Genomic DNA, 22,805 nt, shown 5'->3' with positions numbered 1-22,805 from the left:
CATCCTTTCCCCTGAGAACCTGACTGATTCTCCCATCCCTTCAGGTGTCTAGCTGGTCCCTAACAGTGATTAAGAGAAGGCCCTTCACTGAGAAGCAGGCTTTCAAGTCCTGGATCCTGGCCAGCACTCAGCCCATGGTGATGTTATCTTTATTTCTAGGGTCTCCCTCAGTCTGACCTAGTTTCCAGGATGCTGGAAATTAGATGGTGATTTTAGTAGTTATAGCAGCCTCTCAATAAATAATTATAACGAGATCTAAAAACTCATGACAGGCTGGGGTGAACAGAAGGGGATCACTGTACCACATGCTACCCAGTATAGGGCACTGAAGTACCATAATAATTTCTTTTTTAAAAAAAAAACGATATTCAAGATCTCTGCCTTAGTGTTACTACAGAGTGGGGACTGAGAGTCCTTTGTCCATGACCAGCAATTGTATAACCGGTTTATAGGCAAGAAGTTCCAAGTCGAGGGGGGGCAGTAACCAGTAGGAGTAACGCAGGCTGGGGCAGTGGGGCAGCAGTCTGGACCACCTGTGGGTGATTACACCTCCACGGCTGGGGTCTGTAATTACACAGAGCAGCAAGTGCAGTGTGAGCAACCTGCTAACCCATGACTGTAAAGGGACTATTTGAAGTTTTGCTGAGACAGACTAGGAAGAGCCTAGACCAAGGCTGCTGAGTAGAGATGGCTTGGGGACCTGGTCTAAGATTCAGATCTGTGCCTGCACCTCCCCAGAGTTCTGACCTTTCTGCCCTTGATTCCTTGTGTGAGTTATAGGGCTCCCTGTGGATTCAATGTCTGTAAGATTAGTCCCTCAGAAGGGGAATATTGCCTGTGTCTGTTCCTCCTGTGCATATGGGGGAATAAGGATCCCCACTAATCTTGTTCCTCTGTGACTTGTGGGAATATACTGAGTGAAAAACCAGAGTGAGGGAGGACCACTCAAGATCTGCCCAGACAGTGAAACAACAAACTTTGACCCCAGGCTCTTTTGTGTAGATGTCTAAACAGAACCTATAGATGTAATTAGTTCTAATGAAACCTCTCCCTCTTCAAAGGAAGGCTATAAGAGCCAGGAGCTGTGGCTGTGCTTCACAGATACATCCAAGCAGTGGTGATGTAATCACATACTGCACAGGAGAATCTTGCCAGTTCCTGTTTCCCCATCATCAGGTGAGAAATAGACTTTACCTCACCCCCATGGGAAGCTACAGCAGCAGACAAAACAACCTAGGCAGGAAAAGAGACATGGTGACAAAATGTTAGCTGCCTCCTTGAGTCTGAGAGGCAGGCTACAAACATCTGGGACCACAAAATCCAGTGTCTTTAATTCCCCTTACTCTAAACTGTCCATGCGTATCTTAACCCATCATGGTCCCTTTGAAGAAGGAACAAAAAAAAATCTAACTCAGGACAAGAAAAAATGGCTTAGGATGGCTTCCCAAGATAGAATCTTCTTCTTCAGCAAAATGATGCATATTCCTTTTTTATTTTATTGATTTTTTTTATTTATGTCACCTTTCTTTCTTTTTTTGTTTTCTTTCGAGTTGGATTTTTTTTATAGAAAATAGGGGTTAAGTTACTCACCCAGGATCACATAGTTATTAATTGTCTCTGGGTTGATACTGAATCACCTTTATTTCAAAATATAGTCCTTTCTTCTCCCATCTAGCAAACCAATCCTTATAACAAAGAACTTAAAAAGAAAGGAGGGAAAAGTAATTCCAGAAAAATTAACTATCATATCAAATGAAGTTGGCAGTGGATGCAGTCTCCCACATCTAGAATCTCCCCACCAAACCTCTGCAAGAAGGGAGTTGGAGTACATTCCCTAGGTTCAAGGTTGATCATGATGATTACCCAGCTTTCAGTTTCTCCTCTCTCTCTCTCTCTCTCGCTCTCTCTCTCTCTCTCACACACACACTCTCTCACACACACACACACACACACACACACACACACACACACATTTCCACTTGTCTATGTAAGCCTTTATGCTCATTGCATCCTTAGAACTGTTATTTCTCTATGTACCAGTTCACGTAAATCTTTCCTTGGAAGGGAGAGAAGAACCAATAGTCACCCCCATATTTGAGAAAGTCTTATTGAGGTACCTTAGAGTTTTAGCATTTCTTTTACTCTTCTAGACAACTGATTACCCCAAGTATGAGAGAAATCTGAATCTGGTATATTTTAAGAGAAAGGAATTGGTTCCAAAAACCTAGTTGTTAAGATGACTTTCATTGACCTTGTGACAGGTTCATCACTGCTATGTCCCATTTCCCTCTCCCACCACAAACCCCCCTCCAAGAGGGACCAATCGAAAGCTTCAGCCATACTTTTCTAGCATGACGAGGTCCCACCTGACAATTTCCTTCTCCTAAACAAATCTTTTTTGGACAAAAAGAAAAGTATTATTGGCCAACTTCAAGTTCCAATCTTTAACTACAATTTCTTCCAGCAATTTTTATGCTTGCTATAGGCAGCCCCTGAGTGAGAGAAGCTGGTGCTCTTTTTAGGCAGCAGCTGCTCCCTTCCTTATAAACACTGTTCCTTATTGTGACACAACTTTTCTTAATAAGTTCCTTCAAAGAATTAAGAATACTTCCTAAAACCTACCCTCCCCCCAAAAATATAGCCTTTTAACTACTTCTAACCACATTAGAGACATCTGCAAATAAGCTTCCTAACTAGCTGCCTTTTTCCTTCATTAATCTTGAGCTCTGCCTCCCTGATTCATCCAAGCTTCTTTGTTGTCCACCTATCTAATTTGCTGAATCTCTTCTTTGTACCCCTGAAATATTGCTCCCAGAGAAGCTTTTTGGATTCATGACTTCATCTTTCAATCATATTCCTCTCCCTTCTTCAAAGCTCTGATTTAAAATTCACTTCCTCATTATGCAAAGAAAATAATTAAATGCCCTACTCTTTGACCCAGAGCTCTCACTGGTAGATCTATGCTCCAAGGAGGTTAGAGATAGAAAGAAAGGTCCCACATCCACCAAAATATTTGTAATGGCATTTTTTTGGTAATGACAAAGAATTATAGGTATGTGGGGAGTGGTTACCCATTGGTTCAGGATTGTCTAAACAAATTGTGGCATGTGAATAGAATATTAATGACAATGCTATCATAAAAAGTAGACATTTAGAAATGAGAGAATTGATGCAAAGTGAAGAAAGTAGAATCAGGAAAAACAATATACATAATAACTATCGCCATGCAAATGGGAACAATAATGAGCACAAATAGGAGACACTGAGCTATATAATTATAATAACTAAGCTTAGCCCTGAAGAAGAAATGACAAAATGTACCTCTGTTCTTTCTTTGCAAACATGGGGATATGGTAGGTGTCATATACTGTTAGGTTTGGCCAATGTGATGGTTTCTTTGAGGAATTGTTTTTCCTCCACTTTTTCTCCTCTTAATATGGACCAGAGGAAGTATTTGATAATAAATATGATGTAAAAAGTAATAAAATATTTTAAAGAAAAAATTAACCTTCTTTATGAAGTCTACCTAAAAAAATCTACTGAGCATAATATTAATAATAACTAGTATTTTTATGGTACTTTAAGGTTTGAAAATTCTTTATAAATTTAATCTCATTTGATTCTTACAAAAAGCTTTAGAGTAGGTCCTATTATCATCTTTATTTTACAGATAATGAAACTGAGGGAGAAAGGGTAATGAATCATCCAAGGCACATAGCTGGAAATATTTGAGGCAGGATTTAAACTCAGATATTGCTCACTCCAAATTCATTATTGCACCACCGAGAGGTCTATGACATCACCTTAAGGACCGAGGGAGAAGTCTCACAGCATCCTCTTTGAATACAACTTCCATATGCCTTCTCCCTTCAACACAGAGACTAAGTAAGTATTCCAATTATAGTGAATTCCTCTGCAACCAGTTTATTCCTATTCTATTTGGTGAGTGCAAAGCCCAGGTCTAGCAAGGCACACAGCTTGCTAATACATCACATGGTAATTAGTGGCAAAGATAAGACACAAGTTCAAATGCTAGTTTGTGCACTAAATTAAGCATGGGGCCTTCAGTAACTCACTTGGCATATCAGAGTCTCAGTTTCTCTCTATATATGATGGAAGAATTATAACAGATTATCCCTAAGCTCCTTTCCAAATCCAGAATTCTATGATTTTATGATCCTAGACAAATTTTAGTATAGAGTTTTTGTGCAAATTTGAGCTCATGTCTGGAACAGGGAACAAGCACCATATATATATTGAGTCCTTTTGGGCTTCTCACAATTCAAGGGATGAGTTTTATGAGAGAGATTGCCAGGCAGCCTGGTTAGAAATAAAGCTGGTTATCTCTGTGCTTCTTCCTTTGTCCAACTAATTCACAGAAGCATGAGCCATTGGTTCAATTAGGATTGAACCATGATGTATAGTTTATATCTATAGTTTGTATACATATACAAACACATAAATCTACATACATATATGTGTTTATAATTTAACATGGTAAAAATGTCCAACACTCTATCCATTCTGCCACCTAGCTGCCCTTTGATCAATGCTCCACAGCCTTTCAAAAATGTTTTCCTTTATAGCATGGTGGTCTAAATATAAATTATGCATTTGGTTCTGCTTAGTTCACTTTACATGATATCATATGTTTTCATGGATCTCTCTGAATCAAGCACTAATCAACAATAGTGTATTAAACACTCTCTGGCAGATGCTATGCTAAGTCAAGACAAAGCTGAAACAGTCTTAGCCCTGAAAGAAATTGGATTCCAAAAGAGAAGAAAGTGAGTACACTTATAAACCACTTTCCCATGACAACTAGCTTGCACCTGATCCCAAGGTTGTCCTTCATAATTTGTTGCTTTTCATGAAGCATCTCAAGATTAAAATGTACATACTGTGAGGTGATCTTGTGGGTTCCTAACAGAATAGAGAGTATTCAATAGCAGAGAGGGTGATCAGCAATGTCATTTGCATCAGGAAGATCAGGAAGGATGACAAATGAGTAAAGACCATTAGATTTGTCAAATAGGAGATCACAGATAACTTTGGAAAGAAAAATTTCAATTAAGGGATAAGGTCAGGTTGAAAAGGGTGAAGAAAGTGTGAAGAGAGGAAACAGAGGCAACTAGTATATGTGACTTTTTCATCTTCTCTCTCCTAAACAAGAAATAGATGAGGCACATAGGAAAATGGCAACGATGGTTGTAGTTAATTTTTTTTTAAAGCAGGAGGCTTGAGTGTAAGTAAGCAACAGGAAAAGCAACAATAGATAGAAAATTAAATATTTAAAAAGGCCGAATAAAATAGAAGACATTTGTTAAATAGAAGAGGTCAAGAGAATCAAGTCACTCTCTTTATATATTTATACATATATGTAAAAATTTATTCATACAAACATGTGTGTGTGTGTGTGTGTGTGTGTGTGTGTTGAAGAGCGGTTGACTTTGGTAGGGTGAAAAGCCACCTCTTCATCACAGACTACTAAAGGAGGACATGATGGAGAATGATAAAAAAAAGGGGTTGTGATATTTACAATTGGAATAATATTCATCATTTCTTATGGCTTAAAAATATTTTATGATATTTGTATACCACACACTCTGTTCATTTTTGCCCATCTGATGAGCATTCACCTTATTTAGTTATGACAAAGAGTGTTGTAATACTTTTTTATTATTATATAGGTTTTTTCCCTTTTTTCTTTGATTTCTTTGGAGTATCAAACCTCAAAGAGGTATTACTATGTGAAAGAATATGAACATGTTAGTTATTTGGGTAACAGCCTATTGAAAAATTGCTTCCCTCAACATGTTTACAGTTCCACCAGCAATGCATGAGCATGCCTCTTCTTTCAAAGACCCTTCATCCATTACTGTCATCTATTATCTTTCCCAATTTGATGGGAGTTAGTTGTAGCCTCTGAGTTGTCTTATTTTATATTCCTTCATATTAGTGATTTTGAGTATGTTTCTTACATTTATTGCAAGCTTGTATTTCTTCCTTTGAAAACAACTTGTCCTCTATCCCTTCATCACCTGTATAGTGGAGAATTCAGCTATTATTATTAAGTATTCAACTACAGGAGGACCTAGACCTAAGGAGAATACTTTGAAAATGTGAGACTATAGAGAATTTTGTTTTCTAGTGAACTGAATTAAACAGGAAACTTTCTATTTCAACTTTTATTTTTAAAAAAGTGTTTTAAACATAATGGCTTCACATTTGTGCCTTGTATAATGAATGTATTATCCATTCTGTCTTTCAATTATAAGTGCCTAATGCTTGGCTTAAAGTAATCACTCTGAACTTTATTTCTGAATGTACATTAATGCATCAACAGAAAATTGATTGTGGTCTGAGAAAATCTGGCTTTTTTGGTTCAAATTTCCTTTGGTCAACAGGTTGTCTACTCCTTAGTCACATCCTGTTCTTCTGATCTTCCTCTCCCTTCTCCTATATCTTTGCTCTCTCCCTCTCAAAACAGAAATGAATATATTTGGACTAGTGCGCAGTAGAAACTTCTAGGACCCTAATTCATTGAATTCTCTATTGATGACCTTAACAGTAAGCAACTGATCAGCTCTTTAATAGGGATCACCCTAAAACAGCTAAGGATCTGAGGTTCAACAATGACAAGAGAGATCCCATGACCTCTGGAGCAGCTCCGATCCCAAGAGTAGCCCAGAAACTGACCTAGGAATCTCAGACCATGTTGTGGTCCTTCTTTCTTCTTTGGTCTAAAGAAAAATTATATCTACAGCTCCTTGAAGACTGACATATGTGGTTATCTCTCTGTCCGCTAACACTCACATGGTGGTATGGCACTTCAATGAGACTGTCCATGTGTATGGAAAGAATTTGGAAGTATCAGGGATCAGTGCAAGCATTAGGAGACAAAGTCCAGGGGACTGCCATAATTTAGATTTATTAGCCTGAAGCTAATTTAGATTCATGTCCTATTGTAAAGAGTTAGGCCAGTGGATTTGCCAAGGACTGACTATTCCCATATACCTTCTGATATCTTCCTCAGCATGTTCAGTTCAGTTAATAAGCCTTGCTTTTGGGACCCTTATTTTAATAGAGGGTCTTTTAATTTTTTATGTCAATGACCTTCTTGGCAGAGTAGTGAAATCTATGGAGCCCTTCTCAGAATGTTTTAAATAATTGAAGAAAATATCAAATTTCAAATAGAGGTAAGTAAAAATAAAGATGATTTTTTTACTATCCAAGTTCATAGGTCCCCTGAAATACAATGATCTGAGAACCCTGGGTTGAGAACTGCTGCAATTTGATGGTGCTAAATCAAAGAGCCTATTGCTTTCAGCACTGACTGGTTGGACACATTCTTCTGGGAATCCCATTTTATTACAGCAACAGACTCTAATGGCAGGCCTTGGAGATCAGGATGAATATAGACAAACTTGAGCACAAATCCCAGAAGCTATTTTCTGCTTTTAAAATTTCTCATCTCTACTGAAAAACTTTTGAATATATATACAGTACACATTCCTATTAAAAATATTAGCCAATATAGAAATAAATGGAGTGTTCCTTAAAATAATAAACAAGCATTATATGTAATGGGGATAAGCTAGAAGCATTCCCAATAAGATCAGGGTGAAACAAGGATACCTGTTTGATCACCACCATTATTCAATATTGTACTAGAAATGTTAGCTTTAGCAATAAGAGAAGAAAAAGTAATTGAAGTAATTAGAATAGGTAATGAAGAAACAAAACTCCCACTCTTTGCAGATGCTTTGATGATATACTTAGAGAATACTAGAAAATCATCTAAAGAACTACTTGAAACAATTAGCAATGTTAACAAATTTACATAAACCCACCTAAATCATCAACCTTTCTTCATATTACCAACAAGACACAGAAGCAAGAGATAGAAAGGGCAAGTTCATTTAAAGTAACTGTAGACAACAAAAAATACTTGGGAATCTACCTGCCAAGGCAATTTCAGAAACAATTTGAAAACAACTATGAAACTTTTCACACAAATAAAATCAGATCTAAATAACTGAACAACTATCAATTGCTCATGGACAAGCTGAGCCAATATAATAAAAATGACAATTCTACCTAATTAAATTACTTATTAATTGCTTACTAATTAAATTACTTATTCAGTACTTATTACTTACTCACTCACACTTCCAAACAATTACTTTATTGATCTAGGAAAAAGTAGTAACAATTTCTATGGAGAAACAAAAAGTCAAGACTATCAAAGGAATTCATGAAAAAAATGCAAAGGAAGGAGGCCTAGCCATACTAGGTCTAAAATTATGTATAAAGAATTATCATCAAAACTGTATAGTACTGGCTAAGAAATAGAGTAGTGGATCAGTGGAATAGATTCAATTCAAAAGAAACAACAGTAAATGATTAAGGTGTCTGCTATTTGATAAAGCCAAAGATTGAAGCTTCTGAGATAAGAACCCCCTCTGTTAAAAACTGCTGGGAACACTGGAAGATAGTAATGCAGAAACTAGGCATAAAACAAAATCTCATACCATATTCCAAGAAAATTTCAAAATGGATATAGGATTTAGAAAGTAAAGGTGATAACATAAGTCACTTAGGAGAATAAAGAATAGTTTACCTTCCAGATCTATGTAAAGGGGAGAAGTTTATGACCATTATAAATGCAAAATAGATAATTTTAGTTACATTAAATTGAAAATTTTTTGCACAAATAAAACCAATGCAACTAAGATTAAAAGGAAGTCAGTATATTGTAAAACACTTTTTTACAACTACTGTTTCTGACAAAAGCTTCATTTCTAAAATTATAGAGAACTGAGTTGAATTTATAAGAATACAAATCATTCCCCCAATTGTTAGTCAAAGGATATGGAAAGAAAATTCTCAGATGAAGAAATCAAAGGCATCTGTAGTCACATGAAAAAAATGCCCTAAATCATGATTAATTAATTAATGCAAATTAAAATAACTCTGAGATACCTCCTCAGACCTTAGATTGACCAGTATGACTAAAAAAGAAAAAAAATGATGAATGTTGGAGGGCATGTGGGAAAACTTGGACTCTAATTCATTGTTGGTGGAGTCATGTCTTTCTGGAGAGCAATTTGGAATTATGCCCAAAAAGCAATAAAATGGTATGTAACCTTTGATCCAGAAATACCATTGCCAGGCCTGTATCCCAAAGAGATCACAAAAAAGGGTAATAAAAAAACCCACATGTACAAAAATATTTATAGCAGCTCTCTTTGTAGTGGCAAAGAATTGAAAATTGAGGGGATGCTCATCAGTTGGGGAATAGTTGAACAAATTGTGTTATATGAATGAGAAATCATGGGCTTCAGAAGCCTGGAAAGTCTTCCATGAACTAAGGCTCTGTGAAGTGAGCAGAACCAGAAGAACATTATACACACTAATAGCAACATTGGATGATAATCAACTCTGATGGACTTGTTCATTTCAGCTGCACAATAATCAGAAAATTCTAAAATACTTGTGATGGAAAAAACCATCCATATACAGAGAAGAAAATATGGAGTTTAAATACAAACCAAAGTTTCAATTTTAAAAAGTTGCCTTTTTTATTACTTTGTTCTCTCTGTTATTTTTTTCAATTTTGATTTGATTCTCTATTTGATTACTTGCTGTCAGGGAGAGAGAGGAGGGAAGGGAAGGAGGGAGGAAAACTTTGCAAAAAAATGATGGCTGAAAACTACCAATGCATGCCATTTGAAAAATAAATAAATAAAATATTTTTTATAAAAGAAAAAATTCTCATCTCAGGAAAAAATAGAACAATTGAGAGATTACTTGGGAAAATGTTTTATTAGGCACAAAGCCTTATTCAAATGTAAGATATCATTTCACATACACAACAGGAATTCATATACTCATACAACAATTTGCATTAATCACTTTGACATGGCCTCAGTGATTTGGAAATCACAATCACTGCCAAGGAAGCCATGTCCCCAGTAGAGTCCCAGATACTTTGGCATTCAGAGCCAAGGTGACAGGAACAGAAAAGAATTTTTGAAACAGGATTGAGAACAGACACAGACAAATGTGATAAAGCTGATTGGTTGTCCTGGATGTTTCAATTTCCTTATTTTATACCTTTTTTCTTGTGTGTGAGATAATACCATCCATACTGTGCATGTAGGCTGCCATGTACCAAACCTTTAAAAGAATATTCTCAGCAAAGTATCAAATAGCACATTAATACTCATGTATCCATTCTCTTCTTTCTATTCATATGACCAATATCCTAACTCTACCTTCATCAATGCTTATCTGGAGTATTGCAGTGGTCATTTAATTTATCTTTTGAATAAAATCTCTTCCTTTACCAATCTCTCTTCTATGTAGCTGTCAAAGTTATTTTCCTGAAGTGCACTTCTGACCATGTCACTCTTCTTAATAAATTGCAGTGGCTCCCTATTGCCTCTTTTGCAATCCTTTCCTAAGCTACATTTCTGGCTTATATATCATTCTTACTGCTGTTCCTCACACACAATTATCTGTATCCTGGCTCTGCCTTTGTCCTAGGTGAACCCAGTCCGAGAATATCATCCTCACAGCCTACTCTTTACAATGTCATTGCATTCAGAGTTTAGCTAACGTACTAATTCCTACTTCCATGAGATCTTTTCTGATCCTTCCCCTTCCCCACTGTTGGTTACTTCCCCTGGCCAAAATATGAGAAGCATTGGAATAGAGAGGACAGAGAGCCAACCTTAAAGCCACAGATACCTGTGTTCAAATCCCACTCCTGATCCTAGGTAAATACCTTTCATTACTTAAAGGTAATTTTCTAAGATTATAAATTGCAGAGAAGGTATCACACACCCCTGAAAGTTCCCTATACCAATGGAATCATTGGTCTAGTCCCTGTCCCTAATTATATCTTCCTATGTTGAGAGAGACATCATGAGGCAGTGGAAAGAAATGGGATCCTGAAGATCTGGTTACTGAGACTGTTAAAGCTGACTGGGCGGCCCTAGGTAAGTCAACCTCTCTGTGTACTGAGGTAACTCTTTTAATTTCTGAGAATATACCAAGCTGCATGGATAGAGGAATCCCCTGGATCAGTGAATTCTCCCTTTCAGTCTCTAGGCTATATTTTATTGCTGCCAAGAATGGAAAAATAAGCTGGTAGAGTTGACAAAATACAGGGGGACTTCTAAAGAGAAGCAAAGTCTTCCATGACTGAGGATCTCTGTTATCCCTGGATGTTCTCTGAAATAGAAAGAGAAGAAGACTGGATCTCTCTCAGTTCCCTGGCTCAATTCCTCTGGCACCCTCCTTCTTGTCTGGATAACCAGTTTCTAGCCTTGGTTGAAAGAATCACAGTCCTTCATTTGTCATATCCAAATGTGAATATGTGTGTGTGTGTGTGTGTGTGTGTGTGTGTGTGTGTGTGTGTCTGCCTGTCAGGGGAGGGGAAAATGAAAATAAACGTCATAAACACCAGCAGAGGCAAACAAGGAGTTATTTTATCTCCTCCACACAGAACATAAACCCTGCCATGGCTGGGGCCCAGAGTTTTATTTATAGCTTGTGGAGGGTGACAGCATCCCAACAGGGAGGTGCCCAGCCCATTCTCCCTTGGGCCCTGGTGGGGAAAGGAAGGGTGAACAGAGTGAAAACACAAGCTGCAATGGGAGAGATAAATCAATTTTCATCTGAGCAATGCTCCTGACACCATCCTGACAAATCAATATATTTTCTCCCATAATGGAGTCACTAAAATGGCCAACAAGTCATCTGGAAATGGTGGGGGGGGATGGTGATAGGCCAATCTCATAAAGAATATTGCAAAGTAATAGAATATCCAAATCTGAATTTCAATTATACACCTCCAAGGACACACTAATACCTTCAATGGAGTCCATCAAAAATTCATAGAGACAGACTTCAGTGCTTCAGATCACAGTTTCTCTGATTCTCCTAAGCCATAATCATTCCAGGTTGTTGAATGCTGCCAAAGAAAGAGTGATCACCTTCTTCCTCAGGGAAGCAGAATCCAGCAGGTGCAGGATCACCTGGAAGGTGCTTACCCTTTGATGCAATTTCATACAACCAATCTGAGTCCTTTAGTCTACCTGGTAAGAAATTTTGACCATGTTCATCTTGTGTCTTTAAGATATTGACATGGTTCTACCATGTGAAAAACTGCTATGGGCCCATGAGCCACCTTGAAGACTCAGCCAAGCTGAGGGGGAAGTTTCATCAATTTTCTCCCAGCAATAATACGCTTCTTTGTTTTTCTCCTCATCTTATGCATACCCAAGGCTATCTGGAATTGAAAGGTATTGCCTGCCAAGAAATGAGATCCAACTCTTGATGCAATTTAGACTTTGCTCTCTTCAGTTGCTGGACAGAGGCATGTGGTTATCCAAGACTCATCTTGAATGGTTAATGTGTAGGGATAGGAGCTTATCTAGGGTTGTGCTTCAAAGTTCACTGGATGAAGAATCAAATGACTTGAGGATGAATCACAGTTTTGTCATTTGGATAGCTATATGATCCCAGACTGGTCATTTCACCCTTCGAGTTTCAATTTCCTTTTCTATTATATGAGAGAATTGAACCAGATAATTTAGAAGAAGAATTTGAAATTAGAGGGCATGGGTTCTATTCCTCCCTCTGTCAATCTCTACCTGAGTAATTACTCTATCATTCTAAGCCTCAACATTTCCTCAACTATAAAGTGTGACTGGGTTGGGTAGGTGAGTGATTATGGGGTAAATTAGATAACTTCCCAAATCCACACACCTCCAAATTTCTGATCCTAGGAGCCTGTACTATCTATAGTCTCTTCCAATTCTAAACTAGTGAAATTTGAATATACATTTTCTGAAAATTACAGTAGAAGCAACATTTGTCTCAAGAGTCAGAGAGGCCTTGATTTGTGACATTAGACAAATTGCATAACTTCCATGAGCCTCAGTTTTATCATCTATAAAATGATAATATAGGACTAAAAGGAAGAAAGCAAGTATTTATTCAGTACCTACTCTATGCCAGTCACTGTGCTTATTCCTTTCCTTTCTTCTTTCACACCAAATTCTGTGAATTAATAATATCTATTTCATGGGTCAGTGGAAGGGAGAGGAAGGTAAGCCTGTTCTAGATGCTTCTGTGGACTCCTGCTCTGCCTGGATTGGTCATTGTAAGAACTAAAGGGGTCTTCCAGGTTGAGCAGTAGTAACTTTTTGTAGTGGCTGTCTGCCTTTTTTCGGGACTGGAAATGATCATCTCCCCTCTCCCTGTCTTAGGAATCAAATACTCTTATTATCCACATTTTTCATTTGAAGCAATTGAAGCAAACAGACATCAAATGACATACCCAGGGGCTCTCAGTAGATATCTCAGATCAGATCTTAGTTCACGTCTTCCTGGTTTGCAGGACCTGTACTCTATCCAGTGAGTCGCTTAGCTGTTTAGATAGCTTCTGATGCTATCTACATTGATGTTCTACAGTGATGATCCTAACAGTCACCCTCCCTCTTCTGTTAAATCAAGTGTGTTGAAATAGATGGCCTCTGAAGTCCCTTCTCTTTCCAGATCTGATATGATAAGATTATCCTGAAGTGCCTATGTCATATGATCCCTAAGATCTTAGGACTTCCCAGTAGAGAAATGATTGTGTTTTGGAAAGCATAACAGGACCCACAAAGGATCATAGGAAAACTTTATTTGCCTCACTTTCTTACATTGTTCTATCAGGTAGAAGAAGGTACAACAAATGACAGAATGACAAAGGACAGCTCTATGTATAGCATGATCTCTACCTGGTAAAAAAGATACAGCCATGTTTTTCTTCCCACTTCACGAAAGGATCTACCCCCGCCACAGCTCTTCTCCTGAAACCCTCATTTGCCTTTTGTTGCCATTCAGAATTTTTCTCTCCAGTCCATTGAAAAAAGTCACTGTTGGGACAGCCTGGTTGCATAGTGGATAGAGCACTGGCCCTGGAATCGGGAGGACCTAAGCTCAAAACTGACCTCAGGCGCTTGATAATGACTTAGCTGTGTGATCTTAAGCCCATTGTCTTGTAAGAAAGAAAAAGAAAAAGAAAAAGGAAAAACTCATTATTTCTTGGTCTGGAAAACTCTTTTGGCTTTGATCTAGTCATTTTCTACAGTGCCCACACCAGGTATCATACCCAGAAACCTCTAGGACAGAATCATCTCCATCCTATTAACCCCACCACTGTTTGCACTCATCTGTCTTTGTCTCCCAACTTTCTCCCTGTGTGTCTATCTGTCTTTTTCTGTCTCTCTGTCTTCCTCTATCTCTCTGTTTCTGTATCCTTTTCTCTGTTTCTGCTTCTCTTCCTCTGTCTGTCTGACTCTCTCTCTCTCTCTCTGTCTGTCTGTCTGTCTCTCTCTCTGTCTCTGTTTCTATCTGCCTCTTTGTCTCTGTCTGTCTCTGTCTCTGTCTCTCTCTCAATCTCTATCTCTCATTCAATCCTTTCAATTCAGATCAGCAAACATTTATCAATCACCCCCTGCACTTGGCATGTAGTGTGGGGAAAGGAGGTGCAGATATAAACTTTATATAAAACAGAATCCCTGTCCTTATAGAGGAGACAATCTACTGCAGGGATGAAGTGTAAACACAGATTATAATTGAAATAATCCACATTAAGGGTTTCAAAGAGGTCTTTACTGATGAGTAGCAAGGAAATTAGGGAAGACTTCTTGGAAGAGGTGGTTGTTGAGTATTTTAAGAAATTGGTAAAATTCAATAGGCAAATTCAAAAGTTTATAGAAAATGAATATTAAATATCTTTACATATCATTGAAAAAATAAAATAATATAACATTCAAAAAAGAAATGAAGCAACATAATATGGAAATATGTTTAACATAATTGTACATGTACAATCTTTGTTACATTGTTCACCATCATGGGGAGGGGGGAAGAAAGAGAGAGTGGTAGAAAATGTGGAATGCATAAATTCCCAAATGAATGAATGTTGAAACCTACCTTTATATATAATTGGAAAAATAAAATAAAATTTCAATTTAAAAAATAAGTGATGCAAATAAATAATTTATGATAAAGGCAATAAAGTGAGCTAAAGAGTAAAAAATAATTCAATAGGCAAAAAAAATATGATAGGAGAGGAAACAAGAAACCAAAGCATAAGCTACATTCAAGGCTAAAGTGGATAGGTTCTCAAACAACTTGAAGGAAGTAACATAAGATAAGTAGGGTGGTACTTGGTTGTAAGAATTCTTGAATGCCAAAAAAAGTCAGCTTGAACTTTATTTAATTTGTAATAAGGAGTCATTGAGAATTTTTTTATAAGAGAAGTGATAAGGCAAGATCTATACATAAGGACTATGCATTAAGCAGTGATGTGAGAGTTGAATTAAAGTCAAAAAGAATGTATGAAGGTGCCTTTGTTAGGTAGGCTCTCGAATAAACAGGTAGCAAAGAAAACCATCTTAGCATGTTGTCAGTTAAATGAGAGAACAAGATGCATTCTAGAGATATTCTATAAATCGGTATACAGGATTTGGGTATTCATTGATTGATCCATTAATCTGTCTACTCATCAATATCATTTGATCCAAATAATGAACTATTAAGGAATTAATGCATTTTGGTTTGTAGATTCTTTTACAATTGAAAGAGATGAATAGCATTTGATTTGAGAGCTAGATAGAGTGAGGATAGGGGATAAAGAGAGAAATTGATTGTAAGATCATGCTGGGAGTGAGTAGAGTAACTTAGAGGGTCACCAGATTTCCCAGATAATAATTAGCCTCTTTCCCAATTGCATATTTGAATTTGAGATTCCCCAAATATCTCAATAGTTTTAGTTTAATTGGTTAGTTTTAGTTCACAAAGGTAACTGGCTCCTCTAACAAGTGGTCTTAAATAATCAGAGTCCATAAACTCTATAGAACTTCATTGCTATCATTCTCATTTTTGTAGATGGGAAAATAGAGCCATGAGAAATTCAAAATTATGCGTAGTAAATTTATGCTACCATGCAGTTACCTGTAAAAAAGTAAATAAGCAATGCAATAGGTTCCACAATGAAATGGAAAGAGCACTGGCTCAGGAATCAGAGGACCTGGGCTCAGATTCTACCTTTGAAGCAATCTGTTCAACTTTGGATAAGTTAGCCTTTCTGGATCCCATTTTCCTCCTCAGTAAAATGAGGGTACTGGAATAGATCAAGAAGATCAAGGGCAGCTCTAGAACCATGATCCACCCTTTCTTTTCCATGCTCCCATACCTCATTTTCCCAAGCTTCCCCCAGCAGAGTGATTTCAAGGTCTCCAAGCCCTGAATGGTCAGGGTCCCATGATTCTGATACCAAATATGCCTTAGGAATAGGGGATCAGCTCAGAACAAAAATGTTCTCAGAGAAGCAGCATGTGCTGACCCTGACCACATCTAGTCATCATTGCCTCTCCCCTAATTATAGCCATACTAGCTCCCAGGCTGTCAGAAAAAAAAAGTCATGGCATCTCAGGATTTGAGTAATAGCATAACTCCTGATGCCAGGAAAGTACTTGTATCACTATACATGAGGAATGTACCAGGGCCTGACCACTGAGTCTAAGTAGTTCAGTACTGCTCATAATCCACAACCAGGCTTCTGTCTCCTTGCTCACTTCAAATTTCCATTCTCCCCTTTCCTTCCTCACCACAAGTTAGTTGTCTTCCCTCTTTCTGATTTATAAAAAATATACCCTGGACAAACATACATATATACGTTAGAGGAATTGCTAAGGCAATCAGCCGTTTTATGGACCCCAAAGGGTTAAAGCATCCCCAAGAACTTTCTTGTACTTTCTTCTACCCACAAAGTCCTGAAATTAGTATTAAAGTGACATGGGTTGAGATTCTGATCAATTTCTAACTCTAGGCAAATATCCCCTGAGCCTCAGTTTTCTCATGTGTAAAATGAGAAGATTGGACTTGATGATCTCAAAGATTTTGTCCAGCTAAAAAATTATGATCCTAAGCCTCAAGTCACATTTCACTGACAAATAATATCAATCTTGTCTAACATTGATTTCTAACTCAAAACTTCACAACAATGACCAAGTACAGGAAGGATCAATTCTGCCACCATCTTAATCACCTTCTCCTAATCACCTACCTACCTACTTCCTCATGTTTGGAAAGGATGTGAGATAATGCTTAATCCACATATTTCTAACACAGCACATCTTTAAAAGACTTCATGACCCTAGGGGAAAGTGCTTTTGCCTAGACATCAATAGACTTGCATTTTACTTCTAGCTTGCTTAATTCCAGCTCTTCCCCCTTACCACCTGTGTGACCTGGAACAAGTGAATTAATTTCTCTGGGCTTGAATCTCCTCATTTATACAATGACAGAATTGGACCAGAAGGGCTGTGGAAGTCCCTTTCACTTTTAAATCTATGACACTAATCACTAAGCATATCTAGTTGACCTGGAACAATTCACATCAGAGTTTTGTTCTCAGTTCTCCCGACTCTAAAAATAGGGGGCTGAACAAATACATTTCCATTATCTTTTTCAGTTTGTAGTCACACATACACACACACACACACACACACACACACACACACACACACAAACACACCAATCACAGAATAATTCTGGAGATAAAGTAGACTATAGAGATCATTGAGTCCAACCCATACCAGAAAAAGAATACCACACATTTGACAAGTGATCATTTTAGCCTGTGCTAGAAGAAGACTTTCAATTAGGGGGCAGCTCCTACCTCCCAAGGCAGTCCATCCCACATTAGTTCTGACACTTTCACTTTAAAGATCCATGACTTCATGGTCCCTAAGTACCTATTCTACCCACAGACATCACAATCTCTCTATCTATCAAGAAGAAGTCTTGAAAATGAGGTCAAGAAACAGCAGTTCTGAATTCTACCTCAGTCATTTACTAGGTGTGACTCCACAGGCAGGTCACAACTTTTCTGAATCCCACTTTCTACATCCATAAAATTATATAGAAAATATGGGCACTGTTTATCTACAGGATTGTTGTAAAGACCCAATAAGTATATGTGTGTGCATATATATATATATATATATATATATATTACATATTTGTTCATCTATATCTATAATCTATATCTTTATATCTATTATATATATATATATATATATATATATCTTCTATATACTCTATGTATGTGTGTATTAGGACAGCTAGGTGGTGCAATGGATAGAGCATCAGGCTTGTTCTCAGGAAGACAATCACTTCTTGTGTTTGCTTATTTTTCAGTTGTGTCAGACTCTGTGACCCTGTTTGGTATGTTCTTGATAAAAAGGGCAGTTGGGTAACATAATGTATAGAGTGCAGGGCTTGGCAGTCAAAACTGACCTCAATACTTCCTAGCAATATGACCCTGGGCAAGTCACTTAACCTTATTTGTCTCAGTTTACTCATTTATCAAATGAGCTGGAGAAAGAAATGGCAAGCTGCTCCAGTATCTTTGCCAAAAAAAACCTCAAATGGGATCATGAAGCATTGGACATGACAGAAACAAAAGAACAATATCACAGCAAAATATAGATTTAGATAACATAATATAGATATGTTACTTGGAAAACTGAAATAACTACTGTCTTTGCTAGAATGAGGAGGGGTGAATTGTAGATGGATTTGGACCCATTATTTCATTGAGATGGGAGAGTCTTAGTATCATAGATCTGAAACTGTCTCAGAACTGTTCCTGTCTTAGAGCCCAGAAAAGAGAAGTTAGGAGACTTTCCCAGGAACTGACAGTCATTGTTTATCAGACACAGGACTGTTCACCACTTCTTTCTGACTTTATTCTCTACTGTATTACCATGATGAGGAGGAGGAGATGGAAGATGAAGAAGAATAGGTCATCTTATCTGAAAGATAAACTATTCATCCCCTACTGATCAAATTCTCTGAGGTTGAACCTCATGAACCTTAAGTAGCTTGGTCTTTGGATAACAGAAACTCATAATGCCAACAGGTCCATACATTTCAACTTGGCAGAACCTAATGAACTGTGTGTTCTTCTAGCACAAGGCTCAAAATCAGAGTCATTTAGTCTCTACAAGCTTTTCAGGACCTCAGAAATCTTTCTAGGCATCTATGAGGAGAGAGAAGCATTGAGGTCTGATAAGGATTCAGAAAGGACATCATGTTTTGAGTTTTGCTAAAAAGGCAAAAAACTCCGGGGCTGAGCTGGGCAGATGGATTTTAAATGCCTGAGCTACCTCTTAGTCCCAGTCCATCTCGCCTTTCTGGCTATTTCAGAGATGATTAAAGCCCTTCAAAGCTCAATGACAAGGTAAGGAGATTATAGGGGACAAGGAGAGAAGATGGGCACATAGGAAAGTGTCTGGCACATCATGCTCTGCCCCAGTCATAACAAGGCAGTGAATAGAACTCAGGGGGCCATATCAGTTATTAAATAGTTATTTCAAATCCCAAGCAACAAGTTGCTATGGTAGGTATTTTGCCGAAAATAACCTCACCTCCAACTAACTGTCTGGGCCACAGCTAAGCAATTCACTTTCATAAATAATTATCCCTCATTCCAGCAAGGAGGGAGTCTCTTATTCCCCTTGAACTGAAAGAGTGACTCCAGAAGATGAGACTGCTTCATTTGGCACAATTTATAAGCTTCTGTAGCTCCCAGACCAATCTGTTTCTCCTTTCAGCACATGTCTTATCCCTAGTTACTCGTCTTTTACTCTTGAGTTCTACCTGTATCGTCCTACCCTTTGCTCAGTAAACCCTCAGTAAACCAGAAAGAATCAGATGGGAGCTCCCCCCTTATTCATATACTCTTCTGATCTTCACCTCTTAGAAAAAAATGTATTTATTTATTTGTTATGGAGTTTAAATTATGAGAAAAGGAGATTAGAGGAAAGGAACCTTTTCTCTGTCTCATAACATTTGTGTGGGATCCATCAACTTTGCCAAACTTGAGCAGCTCCAGGAAGCAAGTAGGCAGCTGGGAAGGTGTTTGGTCTGGAGATTTCAGAGGAGTCTAATGATGTGACATCATCATTGCCCCCAGAAGAGAGCTGGAAACGAAATTCTTTACCATTGAGGAGTAGTTTCATGGAGAAGCAGTGTAAATACTGCAACTGATTAATCTAACCCGGGACAGCAGCCAGGAGATGGATGCTCTAATGGAAACTGGGAGCCAATCTTAAAAGAATCATAGAATCAACCAGGTCAAAGGAACCCCAGAGGTCAGCTAGCCCCACTTTTGCCTAAGTAGAAATTCCTTCTATAACATCTCTGAGCATCATTCAATCTAGCTAATGCTTCAAGACCTCAAATAATAGAAAACTAATTACCTTCTGAGGCAGTCCATTCAGCATGGGAGAATGGAAAGAACTGTAGCTCTGGAGTGAGTCAGAGCAGCTGCATTAAAATCACTACCCTGATGCTTACAACCTATGTATAACCTCAAATAAGTCATACATGGGCTGCTGGACTTCAGTTTCCTCATCTGAAAAATAAAGTCCCTTTTCTCTCTCTTGATTTATAATTCTCATCTGGACAGATTCAGTTAGTAGCAAGATGTTTGGGTTTGGGGGAGGGTTTTTTTTTTGCTCTTTATATCCAGTCAAATGTGTCTGTCTGTTCGTCTATCTCTGTCTCTGCCTCTCTCTGTCTCTATGTCTCTGTCTCTCCCCCCATGACTCTCTGTCTCTGTCTTGTCTCTCTCTCTGTATCTCTCTGTGTCTCTCCCTCTTCCCTGTCTGTGTCTTTCACTCTGTGTCTATCTCTCCCTCTTCTCTCTTTCTCTCTCTCTCTCTCTCTCTCTCTCTCTCTCTCTCTCTCTCTCTCTCTCTCTCTCTGTCTCTGTCTCTCTCTGTCTCTCTGTCTCTGTCTCTCCTCTCTTCTTTTTGTCTCTCTCTTTCTGTCTGTCTTTTTCTGTATCCTTGGTTCTGTTCAAGACCAAACAGAAGAAATCTAAATCTTGTTTAATAATAGTTGAAGGGTTTCATTACACATCTCATAAGTCTACTGTACTCCAGGTTAGATAGCCCCTAATTACTTCAACTAATACTCATGTGAGTTTGGCTTTGAATCCATTTCAATTTTTGGCTGCCCTTTCTTTAAACCTCTTCAAGTCTTTCATTGTTCTGAAAATATGATTCTCAGATTGAATCTATTCTCCATATGTGTTCTGACCAAGGATAATGGAATTCATTTTTTCATTCTTATTGTTCCAATAAAGGATTCTTCAAAAGTTACAGTTCATGTCTGTATACGTATTCCTACTCTGCAATATTTTTTACTTTGATGAATTTGTTAACCCATTGATTGGGATATTCCCTCCAGTGATGTAGATCATAACTCATCTCTTCTTGCTGATCCTTGGAGACTCTTGCCTATATTATCCCATCAGTCAACCATAGGGGTTGGTTAAATAAGCTGGAACCCAAATGGAACTTCTTTGTATAGTGAGGGCAATTATATTTACTTGGCCACGCAACCTGATACCATGTTTGCACTAAAATAGAGAAATGATTATAGGTAGGTTATTGTGACTATATTTAAATTAAAGGAATATAATCATTTGACAAGAAGACAAGGAAACATTCATTTTTGAATGTGTCTTTAAGCCTTAAAAACCTCTCCCCCCACTGTGAATTTTGTGCCATATGGAGAGTAATTACAACTAAATTCATAGGAGAGAGAATATAGCATATAACAATGTAAAACACTTATGAATTCACTCCCAATTAAGAAAATGATGTAAAAGTTTACAGAGAAGCCCAGCAAAAATACAAAAAGGAAACCAGATTAAATAACATTTCAAAACTGCAAAGGGAGCCATCAGTAAGCTCCTTCATCCTATCTTAGACTACATAAAAAGAGTGATTAGAACTGAGAATGTTGGCAGAGGGACCCTACAAAGGAAAGTAAAATGGTGTGAGGTCTACAGCAGCACTCTGCTTATAGATGTCCCAGGGGGCCTGAAAATCAAGGACCTTGACTTTGATCACCAGAAACCCACAGAACTCAGACCATTGAATGTGCCAGCAGAATGGAAGACTGTAGTGATCTTACTGAAGATGCTCCCAGGAACCTTGGAAGGTCAAAGAGATATGACTAGGCTCATGGAAGCTTGCTAGAACTGTAAGTGTAGATACACAAGACAAAGGGAAAAGTATAAAATTAAATAAATATGGATCAAGCGATGTTCAAGAGGTAAAAGAAAAAATGCCACAGTAACAAGTAAAATCAAAGTCTTAGAAGGGGGAAAATGGAGCAAAAAGGATAGTCATGAAGACATCAGTCAAAAGAAGCTGATAAAAATGAAGCAAGAAATAAAAATAATAATAAAATTATAAGTTAAAAAAGAGCTCTGGGCAAAATATATTATGAAAATAAATAGTATAGAATCAAAATGAGAGAACTTTGCCCCAGTAGTGGACTCCCTGAAAATTAGAATAGCATAAACAGAACTAAATGAGTTTTGGAGACAACAAAAAATACAACTAAATCTTATTTTATCTCTCCTTGACTTATTTTTAAAATAGCAGATATCTTACATTTTCTCTTATGATTTTCAATAAATAAGTCAAAGAGAGATAAAATAAGAATCAGTGAACTCCTCGAAAAACATAACTGTAGTTAAAACTGGCCCCCATATTTCAAGAAACCATCCTTGAAAAACTTTCAGAGGGAATGTTTAAATAAAATGAAGTTGAAGAACAAAGTGAAAATAGCAACAATTCCCTAATCTTTATATGAAACAAAGCCATAACTGGAAATTCCTAGTAATATCATAATGTTTGTCCTTCATT

General features: G+C 37.6%; 1 protein-coding gene across 1 annotated transcript in view; it reads right to left on the bottom strand.

The window, feature by feature from the left end:
• Positions 1 to 391: 391 nt before the first annotated feature.
• LOC141489514 (acid-sensing ion channel 2-like) overlaps positions 392 to 22,805 on the bottom strand; it is a 67,112-nt gene continuing 44,698 nt past the window's right edge. The window contains exon 2 of the mRNA XM_074190096.1: positions 392 to 564. Coding sequence (XP_074046197.1) covers positions 392 to 564 — 173 coding nt within the window. The remainder of the gene's footprint in view (positions 565 to 22,805) is intronic.

This window comes from Macrotis lagotis, chromosome 5 (assembly GCF_037893015.1).
Source record: "Macrotis lagotis isolate mMagLag1 chromosome 5, bilby.v1.9.chrom.fasta, whole genome shotgun sequence".
Taxonomy (NCBI): Eukaryota; Metazoa; Chordata; class Mammalia; order Peramelemorphia; family Peramelidae; genus Macrotis; species Macrotis lagotis.
Note: the sequence above shows the minus strand (reverse complement) of the source record. Positions and strands in the feature narration are given on the sequence as shown.